Consider the following 19,627-nt stretch of genomic DNA (forward strand, 5'->3'; position numbering starts at 1 on the left):
GAGAGAGAGAGAGAGAGAGAGAGAGAGAGAGAGAGAGAGAGAGAGAGAGAGAGAGAGAGAGAGAGAGAGAGAGAGACAGACATTCAAAGGGAGAAAGAGAAAAAAAAATACGCAACAAAAAAAAAAAAACGATCCACTGAAATTCTCAAAATGACAGCCATGAAAAAATGTGTGAAAAACCATGAAATTAGGTGTAAAAAAAGAGACTGAAGTGAAGAGCTGTATTCTGTGACGCTTTTAGAAAGTGGAGAAACAGAAGAGGGAGATGGAGCAGGAGGAGAGCGAGGAGGACAAGTCCCGGGGCCGAGAGGAAAAAGAACAACAACAGGCTGCTGCTGATGACACAATGCCTACAGGATGAGCGGAGAAGCTGAACCTGACAGAGACAGACAGACAGACAGACCCAGGCCACTGAGATATATGTAGCAGGCGGAGAGCCAAAGTCAATAACTACAGCTGCTAGGCTTAGTACACTCTGTCACAAATCTACACATGAGACACTGCTCAAAGTCAGAAGGTGAGTGAAGCTCTTTATTTTTTAGCATCAACTTTTGTGACTTCTTATTTATGTGAAACATTTTTCTCATATCTCTTGTATGTATGTTTGTGTCTGTCTCTGTGTGTGTTTCTGACTTCATTTTAATTAGTTTTGACCTTGACAGGGGGTTTAGACTTTTCCAGCGTTGCGACAGCAGTGTGAAAGAAGCTCGGTCTGTGCTTTTTTGTTTTGCTTTTCTTTCCGCTCAATTTCATGCGAACAAGATCACCCCTGATAATATCAGTTCGCTGATAATAACTCAAATGAATAGATGACTGGCAGTGCCATAGTATTGATACAAGGACAGAAATGTGTCCCTGGTGTGAGGCAGAGGAAAGCGAGTCTTTGTCACAGCGTCGGCAGCATGGCGTGACACTTCAGTTGCTCCCTACTTGCTTTAAAAGTATAATGACCATTTGCTTTGACCTCAGCAGTTTCTTTTGTCATGAGTAGCCTATTGAAAATAGATGTAAACGGTTCACTGCAGTTGCACTGAGTTCTCTAAAGATGTAATAGAGATGCATGTGGATTTTTTTCTTTTTTTGTCAGGCAGTCTTTGAGAGCCTTGCCACACCATTGTTAACTCGTATAAATGACAACGAAGGGTACAAAACATTTAACTTTACTGGAGAACTTTCTACACATACAGCACTGGTATTGTTTCTCTATACGACTGCCCGCCCCATGCTCACACATGCGCAGTTACACTTAGCAACCATAACTGCAAATGTTTTATTTGAATAGATTTTTTTCCCCTTTTAATTGAGTGGAAGTCTACGTCAAATTTCCTCCGTAACACCACGTCCATGCAAGTGACTCAGACGGATTACTTTCTGTATCACCGAATACCAAATGACAGAAACTCAACCGAAGCGTAAACAGACATGACTTGCTACCACGTTTGTTCTTCAGTGACTTTTCCAGTTGTTGTTTCAATTTGATGCAACCAAGCAGAGTGTGAATCACCATCTCGGGGTGCCACGCTAATGCCGCTGAAGACGGGAATCAGTGCTCGGCCTACCACAGCAACTGCTGCTTGTTCTCGGCCCCGTCTCGTGGTGCCCTACACTTATGCAAATGTGCTCGGGGAGGAGGGCTCCTTTGATTCGTCACCGGAGGCCTCTGATCCACTTTTTGGTTTTGGAGGTTCAAGGCTCTGTGCTGAGGGCTCTGGGCTGTGTGTGTGTGTATGTGTGTGTGTGTGTGTGTGTGTGTGTGTGTGTGTGTGTGTGTGTGTAGGGCTGGAGTGGCCTGAAAAGCAGAGTTCAGCCTCACTATTCTTCCCAAGCAGGAGGAGAAAAGTCAGCAGTGGCCTGGGGAAACGGACCTGGATCGGGGCGACGCAGAAGGCCACGGCTAAAAATAGAAGGAGAAGGGTGAAGGAAGAATGGATCTGGGGCAAGATGGACGGAGAGAGAGAGAGAGAGAGAGAGAGAGAGAGAGAGAGAGAGAGAGAAGAAGGCTTCACACGCTGTCAGTCACAGCATATCTTGGGAGTACAGAGAGGAGAGAGGAAGCCAGCATGAGATTGATGTGGAGGAAATAAACAAATAGGCACAAACAAAAACAACAAACTTTCATAAAACCACATAGATTTCAGTCACTATCACTGTCAAGACCATGTCCTATCATCCACCTGCATTTCACACTTTATCACAATAAACAATAAATACACCTTCATGATTGGATGGCTTGTTTGATATTTAAGTATCTATGGAGTCACACTGCATTCAGTTACATTTTCAATCATTGTTCCATATATTGTATCATTCACACTTTAACCAATAAGTAAATTGTGGTACATTAAACTATGTAATTGGCACACCATTCTAGTTTTTTTTTTGGCAGCTGTGATATAAGTGGGCAGCTGTGATATAAGTGGGCTAGAAACTATCAAATGTGTCCAATGCAGTTCTCTATTATCTCTCCTGTATCAGCACATCCCTAGCCACTATCTGGACAGTCCTGTCCCTCCCTGTCCCTAGCCACTATCTGGACAGTCCTGTCCCTCCCTGTCCCTAGCCATTATCTGGACAGTCCTGTCCCTCCCTGTCCCTAGCCACTATCTGGACAGTCCTGTCCCTCCCTGTCCCTAGCCACTATCTGGACAGTCCTGTCCCTCCCTGTCCCTAGCCACTATCTGGACAGTCCTGTCCCTCCCTGTCCCTAGCCACTATCTGGACAGTCCTGTCCCTCCCTGTCCCTAGCCACTATCTGGACAGTCCTGTCCCTCCCTGTCCCTAGCCACTATCTGGACAGTCCTGTCCCTCCCTGTCCCTAGCCATTATCTGGACAGTCCTGTCCCTCCCTGTCCCTAGCCATTATCTGTATATCTGTATATCTGCATCATCCTGTAAAACACGTGCTAGTGTCCCGACACAAGCTCTGCTGACATACTGCATTTTCTGAGAGGTCTATGATCACACACACATACTAAGCAAGACATTAAAGCAGCAGAGTTGAACTTTTCTGAAAGTTTACTCAATGTCTTCCCAGCACATTTCCAGGCCTCAAGGTCCGCTCACTCGATTCACATTCAGTACTTCCACTAAATGAAACTCCACGTTACCAAAAAACTGATTCCCTTCTCGTAAAGACTTCAAAGGCTTGGACAAAGTCCAGTCCTAATCTTCATAAGAACAAATCATTTCTGCAGGAAAGGGCAGACACATGTATTATTTATTAAAAGTATATATTCTTTTGCTTAAATAAAAGATGTGAACGAAGGAAGGACTGACAGGTACAGTTCAAAATTTTCATTAAACCATCCGAGTGGCTCAGACAGATGTTATCACTGTCTCTGGAATATCAATTATGGCAAACACAGGCATGAAATTCAGTTCCCTCAACTAATAGGAATACTGATTTAAGGTCTGCCAGTGAAAGCTGGTATTAAAAAAATAATGAAATACAAAACATAACAGGCTCCATTGTTGTGTGAGAAGCAGCACTAATTGGCCCATCATCTGCAGGCTAAAATGTAAGTGTGTACCTTAGCCAAAGTCTTTTTGATGCCTTTTTGCTTGTATTTTCACTGAAAGAGGTCAATGGGGGATAAGCACTCTAATAGATTATATGGCTTTAGTGTTAGTGAGAATATTGGTAGAAGACTGTCAGGATTGCTTCCATGTTTTTGTTATTATGACCGCCGCGCAGCGAAGCAGATTTTTTTTTTTTTTTTTTTTTTTTTTTTTTTTTTTTTTTTTTTTCGCATGTCCAAATTTCCGTCAAGGATTCCCGGGACACTGAAAGACCGGGGTATACGAAACTTGGTGGGCATGTAACCCCACATGGATAGCATGGAACCATCGTTTTTCGTTTTGACCTGTAGCCCCCCCGCTGGACTGGACCCCCCGAAAGGAGGGTAGGGCAGACACAGTTTTCTGTGAATATCTTGAGAACCGTAGGGCCTAGGATGACCAATTTGTTCCGTATGTTTGCCTCCAGGGGTCATGTTAACCCATTCCATGTGCACACATGTGCATAAACAGATACACACGCACACACATACATTCACAGTAATCATACGTATAACACATACTCACACAGTAGACATATGTACGCATGCATGCACATGCACAAACACACATACGCAGACAAACACACAAGCATGCACACACACACACACACACCCACACACATAAACATAAACGTGTGCACGCACACATGCACACAATTCAAGAACAGGCAAGATGGGGGTGGAGTTGCATAAAATCAATTTTACATGTGAAATCTATGAACTAATCATGTTTTGGTACTTTTTGTCTAGCAGATACCAGTGAGAATTGAGTGTGGATAATGCAATTTAGTGAGACAGTTAGAATCATATCACCTTTCAGCGGGATTTATTTTTGTGGAAAAAATGTGCTGGACTGGGCGGCGGTCATATTTTGTACCGCTCTGCGGTACATCTAGTTATGTACATATTGTTGCTTAATTTGTTTTTTTGTTTATTAAACTATTACATTCATTTAGCTTTGCTGATTTTTTGTTTTGTGGTATGTCCCTTGACAGAGCATGTCACATTCTAGACATTAAACCCTTCCTTCTTATTGCTTCCTTTCATAATAGCTTTTATAGCCTTTCCAGACAGGGAGAGACACACACACACTCACACACACACACACACACACACACACACACACACACACACACACACACACACACACACACACTGTGAAAGAAAGCTGGGAACCAAAACACAGGCGTAGAGTGGGAAAGGAAAATGGAATTGACAGAAACTGAGACAAATAAAAAATAAACATGAACAAAGAGATAAAAGGGCACAGATAATAATCAGAGTTAAGATACAGAGAGAGAAAGCAGGACACAGAGAGACAGAGAGTGAGAGAGAGAGAGAGAGAGAGTGAGAGAGAGAGAGCGTGACACTCCATTTTAGGTGAGGGGGGTGATTAATCAGGCCCAAAATGAGTTCTGTGCTCAGATCGTGGAGGGAAAAGACAAGGAGAGACAGTCACTCTAAAATGGCTGCTGCTCACAGCTTCTTTTTTTTTTTTTTTTGGAGAGTCCGTTCTGCTTGAGAGAAGCCCCATCTTCTTGCCTAGTCTACCACAAACAGAGGCCTTTTCCTCGCGCTTATGCAACAACCGCACTGAGGTAAGTCAGTGCACTCACACTGCAAGGCGGAGGCTCAACATGTGCCCACTTTCCCAGTTCTGTGATCTGAGAGAGTTCAATCAGAGGAAAGAGGGGCCTCCACTTGTCATCCAGATCACATTTCACATTTCATGGCCTTATGGCTTCCTTTGTGTTTCAGCGACAGAGACTGAGAGAGTGGTGGAGACGGTCGGACAGGGATAGCGAGAGAGAGAGAGAGAGAGAGAGAGAGAGAGAGAGAGAGAGAGAGAGACAGAGAGAGAGAGAGAGAGACGACAGAAAGAAAGAAACAAAGAAAGAAAGAAAGGTAGAGTGGGGTGAGATAGGGATAGGGTGATGGAGAGAAAGAAGGAGACAGAGAGGTGGAGGGTTGGGGCGAGGTGTGGAGCTAGCACTCTTATTGATGGGCACAGGTGGTTCCATCAGGGCCGGTTTGATGTGGAGGGCCCTTGTTTGGCCCGGCCGGTTGGAGGCTGATCCCAGCTCCTCTCATCTCATCTGCTCCATCCAGTGGACTCCGTCTGACCGGAGGGGCCCCCTGCTTCTCTCTATAATAGCAGCTTTGATTCGATGCAACCCCCCCCCCCCCCTCGAAAAATACACCAACACGATGAAAGCCTGACCCCCTCCCCTCTTCCCGCATACTGCCCTTTCCTCAAAGCTCAAAGACAAGAAGAGCCGGCACTTGTCGTCAGAGATACCAACCGCTTCCCTCGGCAGAGAGAGGGAGCACAAGAAAAACATAAAAGAAGACAAAAAAGACGGAGCGTCTTACGGGGAGAGTATTTGTGAGCTGGGGTCACCGTATCTGGGCGAGGGAGCAACAGCTCCAGGATGGCTTGCGCTCCCGTCGGAGCTCAGATATGTGGATTAGCAATTGACCCGTGCCTGTCTGGACTGGGCTTCTGTTGCGGTGACTCCAGGGAGTTTGATAGGACATCCACGGACACTCGCTCCTGTTTTAGGTCTTCGAGGCCATGGGTGTGTGTAGAAGGGAGGGTACAGTAAGAGGGAGAAAACTGGGTAGGGGTTGAGGCTGTGTGTGTGTGAGTGTGCAGGCATGTGTGTGTGTGTGTGTGTGTGTGTGTGTGAGTGTGCAGGCATTTGTGTGTGTGTGTGTGTGTGTGTGTGTGTGTGTGCATGTGTGTGTGCATGGGAAGAGAGAGTTCAGGGGTCTGTGTGTTACCTTTCCGGGCAATGCGGACACAGTTGATCCTGGTGTCCTACAAGAGAAAGACAGAGATATTAGTGATGATGACAGGAGGAGGAATGAGCCAGAACATGAGATTACACGCTTTAAAGGTCAGCACTTTAGAGAGCCTCTCAGCAGAGGAGCAGCTCAGACAACTTTTCCATCTTGTGCAATTTTGAGACCTTTCAAGTCACAAACAGTTTATGACCACAAATGTTAGAACTGAAGGCAATATCAAACAACAGATTGCACAAAAAGAAACAAATCTACTTTTATACCTTTATGATTATGCAAACATTTTGAAATGCAGACAAGGTAGCGGAACAAGAAAGTCATACTAGTACCACAGCAAGAAAAAACATGTGTTCCTCATACCTCACCATCATTATAACACCTACAAATGTGAGTGAAAATTAAGAGAATATCAGGGACAATTATGGTAGTTGTAGTTTCTTATATCTTATTATAGAATAGCTCACACTGATAAAGGAAAGACTAAACTTATTTTCAAATCACAGCCAGTACTTTTTTGTAAACTCCTGTTAATAAACCATTCAAAAACAAACAAAACAAACAACAAAACCAACCAACCAACAAACACACAACAAACCATCCGACCAACAAACGGAGTGAAAAACAAAAGCTCCTAGAATGCGAGGCCTTCCCCACTTCCCCCAGTCCAATAACACACAAATACAAAAAAGGAATTAATTTTTCAAATGACTTCTGTGTGTGTAATCAAAAGGACCTCTGTCAGATGACCCTAATGATATCCCAAACCGTAATCCAATTCTAGCCTGTCACCTCAATGTGGAAATGCATTATCAAATGAAGATTTAGGGAGGACAATTCAGGAATTATAGAACAATTATGCAAATGTGCCCATCCATAAATGAGTGAGAGTGTGAGAGAGAGAGAGAGAGAGAAAGAGAGAGAAAGAGGTTCTCTCAAGCTGCAGCCAAATAGACTTGTTTTAATTAAACTGCCATGAACCTAGGCTTTCATCCTATAACACAAGATTCTCTATATACACAATATACTGGCAGAGACATTTAAATACACAAACGGGGACTCCTGTGAATACTCACACACTTACAGTATGTGCCTGTATAAATCATTTCTCTATATATAGTCTAAATATAGGACCACATGAAAGACTTATCACACACACACACACACACACACACACACACACACACACACACACACACACACACACACACACACACAGACACACACAGACACACACACACACACACACACACACATGCCCTTTCTTTAACACAAGCAGTTCACAAAGGAACATCCCAGCTTAAAAGCAGTGTCCATTTTATCACCTCCAGCAGGCATGGCAGGGGTACAGGCATAGGATGGGTATGCTATATAAACGTTATCCACATGGCGAGGGGGAGGAATGACTGATGAATGACACCCCTGATCGCAAACACTCAAATCTAAACACATACACACTCACAAATACATGCACATACATACTTGAACACACACACACACACACACACATACACACAGTCCTATTGTGCAAACATACACACACACACACACACACACACACACACACACACACACACACACAAATACATACTCAATTGCACACTGCAAACTGCATACACAAATACACACACACACACACACACACACACACATACATGTACACACATACACACACAAAAATCCCCCAAAGCAAGTCTGACATACATTTCTGTGCAGAACATGTTGACACACCAACGCATCAACACCCCTCAACCCCCCCTGATCCCCCACCCCCCATGACTATCAGCACACCAGAGCCTGGCGCCTCTTTGATCAGCTGAAGGCTGCTGCCACAGCTTAGCGTGTCTTCCTCCAACTCAATCATCTCAGCGGTGACGGTCACGCCAGCCTGCTGCAGGAGGGAGATCTGTCTGTCAGGGTTAGCGCGGCCCGGGCGACAGCCATGAATCATGAATCATGGATCTGCATGTGTAACCGGAGGTGCCCTGGGCCGCAGAAGGGAGACCCATTAAGGTCGGGGCTCTGGTCTGGCTTCTGACGGATGAGAAAATGGGTGAGAATGGGAGCGGCAGCTGAGAGATTGCCACCGAGGCCATCTGCTCTGATGGGCTAGAGCGGACATGCCCAGGAAAACAGAGATGGAGAGGTGAGAAAGAGGAAGGAAAAGAGAGAAGAAGGTGGGGCTGAGAAGCTGCTAAATGGGGGGTTAGAGGGAGGGGGAGAGAGAGAGAGAGAGATAGAGAGATAGAAAGAGAAATATGGAGAGAGATAGCACAAACGCTAGTGCAGAAAGACTTGAGGACAGGAGGTACTGTAGACACAGACACCAGACTCTTGGTGGCCACTGCAGCTCTGTGCCAGTCAGAGAGAGAAACGTCACCAACAGGTCACCCCAAGATGCTTGTCCATGCCAAATGAGTGTGTGTGTACGTGTGTGTGTGTGTGTGTGTGTGTGTGTGTGTGTGTGTGTGTGTGTGAGAGAGAGAGAGAGAGAGAGAGAGAGAGAGAGAGAGAGAGAGAGAGAGAGAGAACTAATGGTTTTATCCAAGAAGTGTCAGAGTCAACAATATTCCAAGAACCTCCTCAGATGTTTCATTCAGGCAATTATCACCAGGCTTAACAGCCTGCAATACAGAACTAACAGCTGATTGTCAAGAATTATTGCCAAAACGCGGTGTGGATCTCTTTCCTCATCCGCCATCAGACTTTATGAAAACTTGGCTCCGGCATAAAAATGAAATTCTCTTGGACAGAAACTAAATGAAACCAACACATGAGGCATAGTCTTCATAAACCCCTGTCAACAGAGCAGATGCCAGGGTGAGAAACGGTTCCTCCTGGCCGCTGTAAATCCCATCCACTGATCCTATCGAGTTTTTTATTATGGGTGAAAATGGTGCCAAAATGGGATGGCTATTTAGCGAAAGGTCAGCAGTCTCCAGCTGAGAGCCTCACAGAGGCCAGCTGTCTACTGCGATGGGAGAGCGGTCAGGGAGAGCCACAGCAGCCACACTCTCCGGGTACAGATTTGAAGCCGCAACACACAGTACGGACAAGCTTCAGCACTGTGGAAACCATGCAGTGATACTAATATTCGGTAATTCATTGGCACAGTCAAGAATAAGTGGGTTGAGCCATTAATAGCACTTATCATCTAGAAAAACATGACTTTAAATAAGAGTTGGTCATCTGGCATCCAGTCCATTTTCTTCTTTCAGAGGAACATACAATGAAGGAAACACTGAATGGTAGGGCTACATCTAGGGCTACTGTACTGAATAGCCCAATTTTAAACTTGTTAGACTACAAACTTCAAAACTTCTCCCATATGTTGGGGGGTTGTGCTCCCTCCCCAAGTTAAGAATCACTATTTTAGGGATTTGATAACAAACCTATCCATTCCAAACCAGTCCAGCCAGAGATCTATAGACACAATAGTCTTCTCAAAGAATTTCCAAACTACCCAAACAACTGAAGAAGTAAACATGTGTAATGTTACCACAGGCTCCTCACTTAAAAAAAACCTTTTGAGGATACATCCACAACAATATTGGAGATTTAAAGGGCTGTATTACAAGCCCGGCCCCACCACTTAGATATTTTTTTTTAGGGAGATCTAGTCTGGAACACCATAGTTCATAACCGTTTCCCTCAGACAAGAAAAATGTCAGGCCAATCAGCGATGAGAGTAAATGTAGACCCACATACATTGTTTCCTGGCTGTTGCTGTTTAATGGCGTTTACAAACGGAAGTTCGGGAGGAGCGTGACGGAATTTCAATCAGTCAGGTTACTTATTTGCAGTCTACCTGCCGAAGTTGCAGCATCGGTGTTACTCCGCTCACAATCCACCACCTCCCCTTACGCCTCCCATCTGCCATAGTTAAAGAATAAGGGGGTGTATGGCGCAGTCGACTCCGGCCCGATTCCGCGAATCCCTTAAGGACCATGGCCAGAGACCTCGCCAAACATGCTCTTCTATTATGCTTTTATGTATTATGCTTTTATGTCTTTATGCAAATGCAGGAATGTGAACTGGTGAATTGTCCGTTTGTAAAGTTTAGCCAAAGTAGAAAGTAACGTTAATGAATCTCTGATCGATGTGATGGATAAGGCTGGACCAATGATTTCAAAGTTTGTGCCCGTTGCGACGCAAGTCTTGGAAACGAATCCCAATCATGAGTCACCAGACTCTATTCACTTTGTGAATGAGTTTGGATTTTTCCAGGCTACTGTATTACTGAATTACCACTTACATTCAAATGTCATTTTGTTTCTAGGGTACATTCTGCTCTCTAAAATCGAGCCTAAATGGACCATTTGACTGTGTTTCTGTTAAGAAACCCATGGGCTAAATTACACATAATCAGACTCATTACGCCACAACATTAACTTTACCATGTACCACAGCCAGATGGATTGTGTGCTCATTTCAGCACCTTAAAAGCAAAATCTGAATCACCAACAACTTAGCCACATCGAGCCAGGCTGATAAAGTACCATTTTACTTCCTTCTCGACCCATGTTTACTAAATTCTGTGGGGGAAATTAGGGACATTTACAAATGAGTGGACTTGGCTTGGTAAAGGCCCTAGAGACTAAGCTGGCATTAGGAGCGGGTGTGTGCCACCACCGAGGGCTGGGCTGAGCTGGGCTGGCATTCAGGCTGCACCACCGAAGACGACAGGGCAGCAGTAGTGGTGGACAGCAGGCACAGTCTCAGGCGCTGAGCGTGCACATGATGGGCTCTCTGCCAGTCACAACGCATAACACACGACACACTGCAAAGCCTAATCTCCCCTGGTGCTGCCAAGTGACCTGGCCTGACGCACACACAACAAGTTATACAAGTATCCAAGTATCCAAAACCCAAATGTTATGTCCTTAGCTTGCTAACCTGAACAATTTGAACAGCGGACTAAACAACATTAAAGAGTAATATTTTGGGAGCACAATCATGTTGATCAACAAACCACACCTGTATGCATTAAAATATGAGTGAATTTCAGTTCATTAAAGAATAAACTGAAATTGTAAGTAAATAAAATTTCACTTACAATTTCACTGAAAAGGTCAATCTTTCAGGTTGTTCTGCTACATTTCAGTGGCTTTGTCATGTTGAAAATATCACTCGCTCATTCACTATTGGAAAATTAATTTGTACTGCAGTGCCTGCAATTTGCACACCTCGGCTTACTGATTGCTACGTAAAAGCAAACAGAGTGAGTCACATCACCTGTTTTCCAGCAGTCGGAATTAGCATCCATATGCTACTGCTGTTCTACAGCCCAATGCAGAACTAAGCTAAGGGACATGAGAATGGCAGACACATAAATAAATAAATAAATAAATAAATAAATAAATAAATAAATAAGGAAAAGCCTGAGACCCATCTGCATGTTTGAAATCTATCTAACAGGAACAGGCCTAATTTTTGTGCCACAATGCTCAGCTTAAGACACCCGCCTCCGTCTCTCCGTCTCTCTCTCTCTCTCTTTCTCTATCTTTCCTCACACTCCTCCCTGTTAGCATATACTGTCAATTAGCTCTCCCAGCCCACCCACACCTGTGCCCAATTACGGCTGAATGCTGGGCACCGGGCAGTGCCAGCTATGACATGTCATGCTAAGCTATGTGTGGACACCAGCAAAGCCTTCTCTAGTGTTCTGCACTCTACTCCAGCGTTAATGTGTCTTTGTCAGATGGAAAGGAGCCGTTCCACTGAGCATGTACTGCTCTGCAATAAACACTGTGCTTTGAGATCCCCCCACCCCACACACACACACACCCATCCAAGCAACCCACCCCCATATACCCACGGCTTCAGGTGTGAGCTCGAGGTGTGAGCGCTCTAATGAGCTTTAACTCAGCTGAACTCAGACAGTAGAGAGTCGAGAATTACAAGAGACAGGGAGGGAACGAAAGAGAGAGAGAGTGAACTCAACATAAGGGAGAGTGTGGGAGGACGAGGATGGAGCTGACAGATAAAAGAGAGAGAGAGAGAGAGAGAGAGAGAGAGAGAGAGAGAGAGAGAGAGAGAGAGATAAGGGTCAAAGAGAATGTAAAAAAAAAATCCAGCCTGTCAGAGTTAGAATGAGAACATATGAGGGGAGGAGAGACAGCAGGAGGTGGACTGACATGTTTTATGTCTCCCCAAGTGATTCCAGGCAACCCCACACAGATGTAGCAGCCAGTGGCACGTCATACTGTATCTGCAGGGCCACACTGACTCCTGTGTCCTGTTCCCGAATCCTCCTCCACTCGTATGGTAGGCTGTGTGGCACAAAGCGACCGTGACGCGATCTACGGCAGCTCTGGCTTCAGTCCCCGCTGCTAGCCCTTCAGCTGATGGTACAGTGCGGAAGACAAACGCGGAGCGGAGCGCTGGGAGCGCTGCCAAACGCCCAGAGGTGGACGCTCCGCTCCTTCAGCCAGAGACGGTTGCCTAGCACTCACACCTCTCAATATCACAAGTCTTATGCTCTGCTAAGTGCCTGTAATTTCTCATTCTGCTTGTGCTCCATGACTGGGAACGGTGTTTTTGAGAGCATGTGGAGGGGGGGGGGGGGGGGGGGCGGCGGTGGAAGCTGCATTTCAATGAAATTCACAGAGTGGCCATGGAAAGAGAGTGCTTGTCTCATTATCCACACCTGAAGACTTTGGGAATCGGCATGTTCATGGGCTTAGTGCTACTGTTTAAGCATGCATGGCCCATCCCACTGATTTAGCCAAAACACAGTACATGCCATGGGCGTCTGAAGGGTAAATATGTGGGGCATATGTGGGGCTAAGGGGGGGGCACTATGGGGCAAGTGGCTACTGTACATTGCCCATACCACAAGTGCATGGGCGGATTATGAACTTTCGGGCCCCTGGGCCCAGATGTATTAAGGGCCCCCCACTAATTGTCGTATATGTGGGAGGGGGGGTTTGGGGGTCCTCCCCCAGAAAATTGATGTGATTTCCTGTATTCTGGTGCATTTTGGGAATGGTCAATACTAAATTCAATCAGATTCATAGCCTACATCCTGATTTGTTAGATAGATAGATAGATAGATACTTTATTGATCCCCAAGGGGAAATTTGTGATATTGAGGCAATGATTCCATGCAAAGGCTTGGGCTTCAGGGCCCCCTGACCTCTTGGGCCCCTGGGCCTGGTAGGCCCGTGCAGTAATCCATCCCTGCACAAGTGTCTACGGGGACCTGGGTCTGAGTCCGGTCATTTGAGTCCGGTCATTTCCCAATCCCACCCCCATCTCTCTCTCTCTCCCACCCACCTCCTGCCACTCCCTTCACTGCCCTGTCTGATTAAAGGCATAACAGGCCTTTATACAAATATACTTTAAAAAACATGTTTGGCTATTGCTATTTCCTGAGTGGTGCACCAAAGTTACACAATGCAATAACAGGCATTCCAGGCGTGCAGTGGCAATAGCCATAATGGTCATGCTAAAAAAAAGTACAGTACATAGTGTTTCTTTAAGGTTAAGTACAGATACCCTACTGGCTATAATCTGTATTCTGCCAAACCCTTTGCAATATAAAGTCATTTTCTGCTATTCTAACTACAAAATCATAATCATTATCCTGATGACTTATAGAAAATCAACATTTCAGTGGGCTTAAAACACTTTACTATGGCACTACAGGCCACTTCCAGCTTCAGTCAAGTTACTAAAGTACTGGTGCTGGCCTAGGGTGCAGCTATTTCAGAATAAAGGCATTAAATGTGACCCATTCATATCCTCTTCAGGTATGTAAAAGCTAAAGAAAAGGTACAATTATCTTAGCAGTTATGTTCCATTTAACTTCTGACTGCTGAAAAACACTAGCCTGGCTCTGCCTGTCTCCGCTCGAAAACACTGTATATGGATCTAAATAAATGCCTATTTGAGCAGAGAAGGCAGAGCAGATTTCTTGCTGTGACTATATACCGGTAGTCTAGAATCTATCTTCATTCAATCTCAATTACCATCACAACAAAAATGATAGAATTGCTATGTTAATGACACATCAATTACACATCACACATAAAAAACACATCATTGTGCATCCAGACGTCCCAATTAGGAAGGGCCAAGTCCATTAGTAATCTGCTCTATGCCTAATAAAGTGGAATGATTACAAGCAAAGAGCATCTTACCCCTCTGAAGTTGCTCATGGCCTGGAAGTAGATGATGTAGCTCTTCCTGGGGTCGAGGGGTGGGTTCCAGTAGCCGTTGTAGGTGTGGTTGTCTCCGACGGTGAAGTAGCGGGCCTCGGTGAGGTTGCTGGGGGGCAGCTCGGCGGTGTAGTAGTGCGGGGCTCCACGCGCCTGCGCCTCGCTGTGGGAGGTGGGCTGTGGGAAGCACTCCTGTGGGCCCAGCTCACGCCGCACACGCCGGACACTCTCCTCCTCTACCACCACCTGGTATGTGCTGTGGGTGGACACAGATATTCCCGCACACACACACACGCGCGCACACGCACACGCACACGCACACACAAACACACAAACAAACACACACACATACACACGTGTGGTCACACATCCAAACAGAAAAGCCTGTATTTTAATAACAGCTATTGGCATTGCCACTCATGTTGACAACATGGTGACAACATGATAATAGATAGAGAGGTGATGAGGAAATAACAATGATGATGATGATGATGATGATGAGGATGATGACGATGGTGATGCTCACCTGACTGGGGCCCCTCTGCCTTGAGCCGGCCGTAGCAGGACAGTGATGGTACTCTCAGTCTCACTCAGTGGAGAGGGCATATCCCCATAGTCAAAGGTTGGAGCTACAGAGAGAGAGAGAGGGGGGGGGGACAGAGAGACAGAGAGAGAGGTGGTCACATACAAAGTTAATTCCATAATGAAAGACAAAGAAAATTCATTACTTTCAAAAGCACACACATACATATATCTTTATTTACCCCAACTCGTTAAACCTTAGCCAAATCAAACACACACACACACACATACACACACACACACAAATTAATGACACCTACCCAAATCTTTTTTTTCAACAAACACAAATCACCTTGACTATTCCCTCACAAATGACTTGAGGCTCTCCTGTCTCAGTGTTATGAATCCCGAACCCTTTTAATGGGTGTGTGTGAGCTACCGAGCACTGGCTGGCTCTCCCCAGGGAAGGCCAGCAATAACACTCCCTTCAATATGGCTGTTCAATTAGGGAGCGGGGCGGAGAAGCAAACAATTACTGGGAAAATCGATGATTATGGTATTAAAAGCAGGATCTCAAAATTGCATTGGCAAATGTAGGCTTCAATTAAGGCAAGCAGAATAATAACATTGACTCATTTGATCGGTGCAGTAATCACATGGGCATTCACACAGAGGTGAGAATGAGTGGGGGGAGGGCAAAATGAGTTAGCAACTAGGGTGCATACACACACACACACACACACACACACACACACACACACACACACACACACACACACACACACACATAAACACACACACACACATACACACACACATACACACTACCGGTCAAAAGTTTGGGATCACTTCGAAATTTCCATTCCACTCCATTATAGACAGAATTCCAGCTGAGATCAGTTGAATTGTTTTTTTAGTCAGGGCAGCAGTTTTCAGATTGCATTATGTGCTTACAGTTCATAATTGCAAAAGGGTTCTCGATTGTTGTAAAAATAAATGGCTGATCTTTAATGCAATATCTACATTGCCCATTATCAGCAACCAGTCATCCAATGTTCCAAAGGCACATTCTGTTTACTAATCCGATATCATTTTAAAAGGCTAACTGAGAAAACATTGGAAAACCCTTTTGCAATTATGTAAGCACATAATGTGATCTGAAAACTGCTGCCCTGATAAAAAAAAAAAAAAAAAAAAACACAATGCAAATGATCTCAGGCATGGTGGTTGGTTGATCCAACGAGAAAGGTGTACCTTCTGCGTTGTTTTCCAACGTGGGGGTCCGTCAGATAGACATTCATGTTAATCCCTCATCGTCAAATATAGACGAAAGGAAATAAATGTCCATCAAAGGTGATGCCGTCACGTTAGACTAATGATTTGTTTGAAATTATATAAAAACAAAAATCGCAGACCATCAGAGCCATAGGCTACCTTAGGTTACTTTGATCTTGCATAATTTTATTCAGCTTTGGTGTAGGTAACGTAAGGTAAAATAATAATAATAACAATAATCTCTAACTAAACTAACACGCGCATATTTCTGTATTGCGACCATTGTAGCCTACAGTTGTAACAGCGCATAACAGTCATTTTACTTCCCGTATGCGCTCATTATAATAGGCTCTGCTCCTGCCTAGATTCGAACTCAGAACTGCCTGAAAGTTGCAGACCTGTTCTGGAAATACGTGCATTAACCCACTCGACTGTCAGACAACGCTATCTGCTTCGAGTAGGCCTATTAGGTAGGACTGTACAGTCCTCAGTACACAGTACAGTACAGTACACTCCTCAGTCCTACTCGAAGCAGATAGCGTTGACTGACAGTTGAGTGGGTTAATGTACGTATTTCCAGAACAGGTCTGCAACTTTCAGGCAGTTCTGAGTTCGAGTTGCCCTAACCCTAATCCTAACCTCTAACCCTAATCCTAACCCTAACCCTAACCCCAACCATAACTCTACTGTAAACCTAACCATAAACCTAACCCTAATCCTAATCCTAACTTGTTATGACAAAAACCGAATGTCACTTAATAACAGAAGCGTTATGTCATAAACGTTTATGACTTGTTTATTACACGTCACTCATATGTCGACACTGTCAAGTAAAGTGTAACCTTTTTTCTTTTAACTTTTCTTTCACTCTGTCCGCCTCTTGCTCACGTCCCTCCAACTCCCTGCCCTATCCCCCCCCCGTCCCCCTCTCTCCTGTCCGTCACCCAGAGAATGACTGAGTAATAAATCCATAATTAAAGACCCACATCCACTCCAGAGTGCATGCTACCCACACAAATACACTCCTGAGAACACCGCATGCATTATGCATTACGAATAGCCAATACTGCACACACACACCCCTCCCTGCCAACCCCCCACCTCTAAACACATACACACATACATACTGTACATACGCACAAAGAAACAGCCAATATTCAACACCCCCCCCCCCCCCCCTCAGGAATTCCATGTGGGCGGATATCCATCATAAGTAATAATCCGTGCACCCCCTCAGCATTCCGACACGTGCCTGGGAATACAAAAGGGGAATGTAGGAGGTGTGGCAGGTTGGCAGGTTGGCAGGTTGGCGGCACATACCAGACATTCTATCTTTCCCTTGTTTTTTGTTGTTGTTTTTATTGTCCTCCTCTTTACTAGTGCCAGCGTGGGTGGAGCTGATGTTGTTATTTGGAGCTGTTTGTGCGCCGGTGTCTGGAGAGCCGGCCGCGGAGGGGATGAGGTGGACGGCATCAGTCGCGCACAGCTAAGCTCGTCTTCAGTGGGTGATGGTGGACGACGTTAGTCGCGCACAGCTAAGCTCGTCTTCGGTGGGTGATGGTGGACGACGTCAGTCGCGCACAGCTTAGCTCGTCTTTGGTGGGTGATGGTGGACGACGTCAGTTGCGCACAGCTTAGCTTGTCTTATGGGGTGTCTTATTGGGGTCTTATGGGGGTGATGGTGGCAGGCATGACTAGCTTGAGGTCTATGTCCTCCTGGCTTTAAGTGATGCTGCCATTTTAGACCGGCACACATGTACCTGTTCCAGCCCCATCACACAGTTCAAAAGAAAAGTGCAGCTGAGAGAGGAGAAGTGGATGAGGTGTTCAGAAAGGTTTCTTTTTTACTATAAAAACGAATAAACTACTTACGCTGTTAAAACGCATACATTTCAGTGCATGTAGAAGTGCATGGGCGTGTGTGGGTGTTTTGTGTGTGTGTGTGTGTGTGTGTGTGTGTGTGTGTGTGTGTGTGTGTGTGTGTGTGTGTGTGTACTGTATCTTTAAAAGTTTTTTTTTTTCTCCAGGAGTGACTGGATGATTTTGTCCCTTTGGCCTTTTAAACAGCGTGAGAGCAGAAGGTGGAAATGGAAGTAATTGCACAAGCAGGTGCACTCCCAGTCTACACCTCCACTTGGTGGTAAAGACTCCCTCACTCACTTCAACACTCATTCATTCACCTGGAGCGAGCCAAGGCCATTTGAAAAGACAAGCTTATTTTTGTAAATCCACCACACACAGAAAGCTTTTCCATCAGAGGTTGATGCATGGGCCAGTTTTGCGTCAAAGTGGCTTTGCAAATTGCAACTAAAATGGACATTGTCACATTAAGTCACATTAAGTTCCCCTGTTTTTCGCAGACCCAGCCATACGTACATCTGGCCACCGGGGGTTATAAAGAGAGAAGTTTACACATACAACCAGGCTTGGAATTTCACCATTTTAGGGGCAAGGCCACTTGGCCTTCAGTTGGGCATATTTGGTGGGGGGCACAAAGGCCACATGTCAGGGCGCCAAGGCCAAAGTTAAATATACAGTAGTAGGCTATAAAAATGAAAAGTTGTATTTAGCCTATTCACAGCAGTAGACCTGCATCACTGTATGAAACATTACAAAAACATGAAACATGACATATTACATAGAACTGTAAATCATCTGATCATCTAATATTTATAGATATCTAGGCTATGTTTAACATTTATTTTATATTTGGCCTGTTATGAAATCGCTGCGCTGTGAATGCTAAGATTATTTTGACAGGCCATAGGCTAATAAAATAGGCTATTAGTCGGACGCAAACCAGAATATTTTAAGAAGGGGGTACCAAGGCCACAGTGGCCTGTAAACCTCTGATTTTCAAAGGGGCATCATGGGCAACGCAAGGGGCAACGACGGCCATGGCCGTCGTGGCCGCCGTGAAATTCCTACCCTGCATACAACAGTTAGGTCTGGTCGAACTAGATCGTACATGAGCTCAGATGCATTCTTTGGTTACAAAACCTGAGTTTTTAGTTTTAATAGTGCTTATTTCTTAGCCTGGCCTCTGCCTGTCTACGTACTTCCGCTCGATTTCTTCTGCCTACAGTACTATAGGTTGATTCGCCCTCGTTTACTTCGGTAGTTGGGCAGCCGACCCAACCAGTGAACATAGGGAGTCCCTGAGAGCGATTACGTTACAAGGCATGGTCTTTCAATTACTACGTCCCCGCCCCTGAAGCAGACCGATTGGAATACATCAACGTAGGGAGCGAAAAGGGCTTATGAAATCTTTGAGCAAATGTGAATAAAAGGCGCAAATAAGGTTGGTGT

At 45.1% G+C, this 19,627-nt stretch overlaps 1 protein-coding gene across 9 annotated transcripts in view; it reads right to left on the reverse strand.

Annotated features, from left to right (window-relative positions):
* Positions 1 to 19,627, reverse strand: part of ptprub (protein tyrosine phosphatase receptor type Ub) — a 223,636-nt gene that overhangs the window by 49,566 nt on the left and 154,443 nt on the right. For all 9 annotated transcript variants that reach the window (XM_042107080.1, XM_042107078.1, XM_042107079.1 and 6 more), the window contains exons 11-13: positions 15,048 to 15,150; positions 14,504 to 14,777; positions 6,342 to 6,378 (exon numbers count right to left, since the gene is read on the reverse strand). In XM_042107080.1, coding sequence (XP_041963014.1) covers positions 6,342 to 6,378; positions 14,504 to 14,777; positions 15,048 to 15,150 — 414 coding nt within the window. The remainder of the gene's footprint in view (positions 1 to 6,341; positions 6,379 to 14,503; positions 14,778 to 15,047; positions 15,151 to 19,627) is intronic.

This window comes from Alosa sapidissima, chromosome 10 (assembly GCF_018492685.1).
Source record: "Alosa sapidissima isolate fAloSap1 chromosome 10, fAloSap1.pri, whole genome shotgun sequence".
In the NCBI taxonomy this organism is placed as follows: Eukaryota; Metazoa; Chordata; class Actinopteri; order Clupeiformes; family Clupeidae; genus Alosa; species Alosa sapidissima.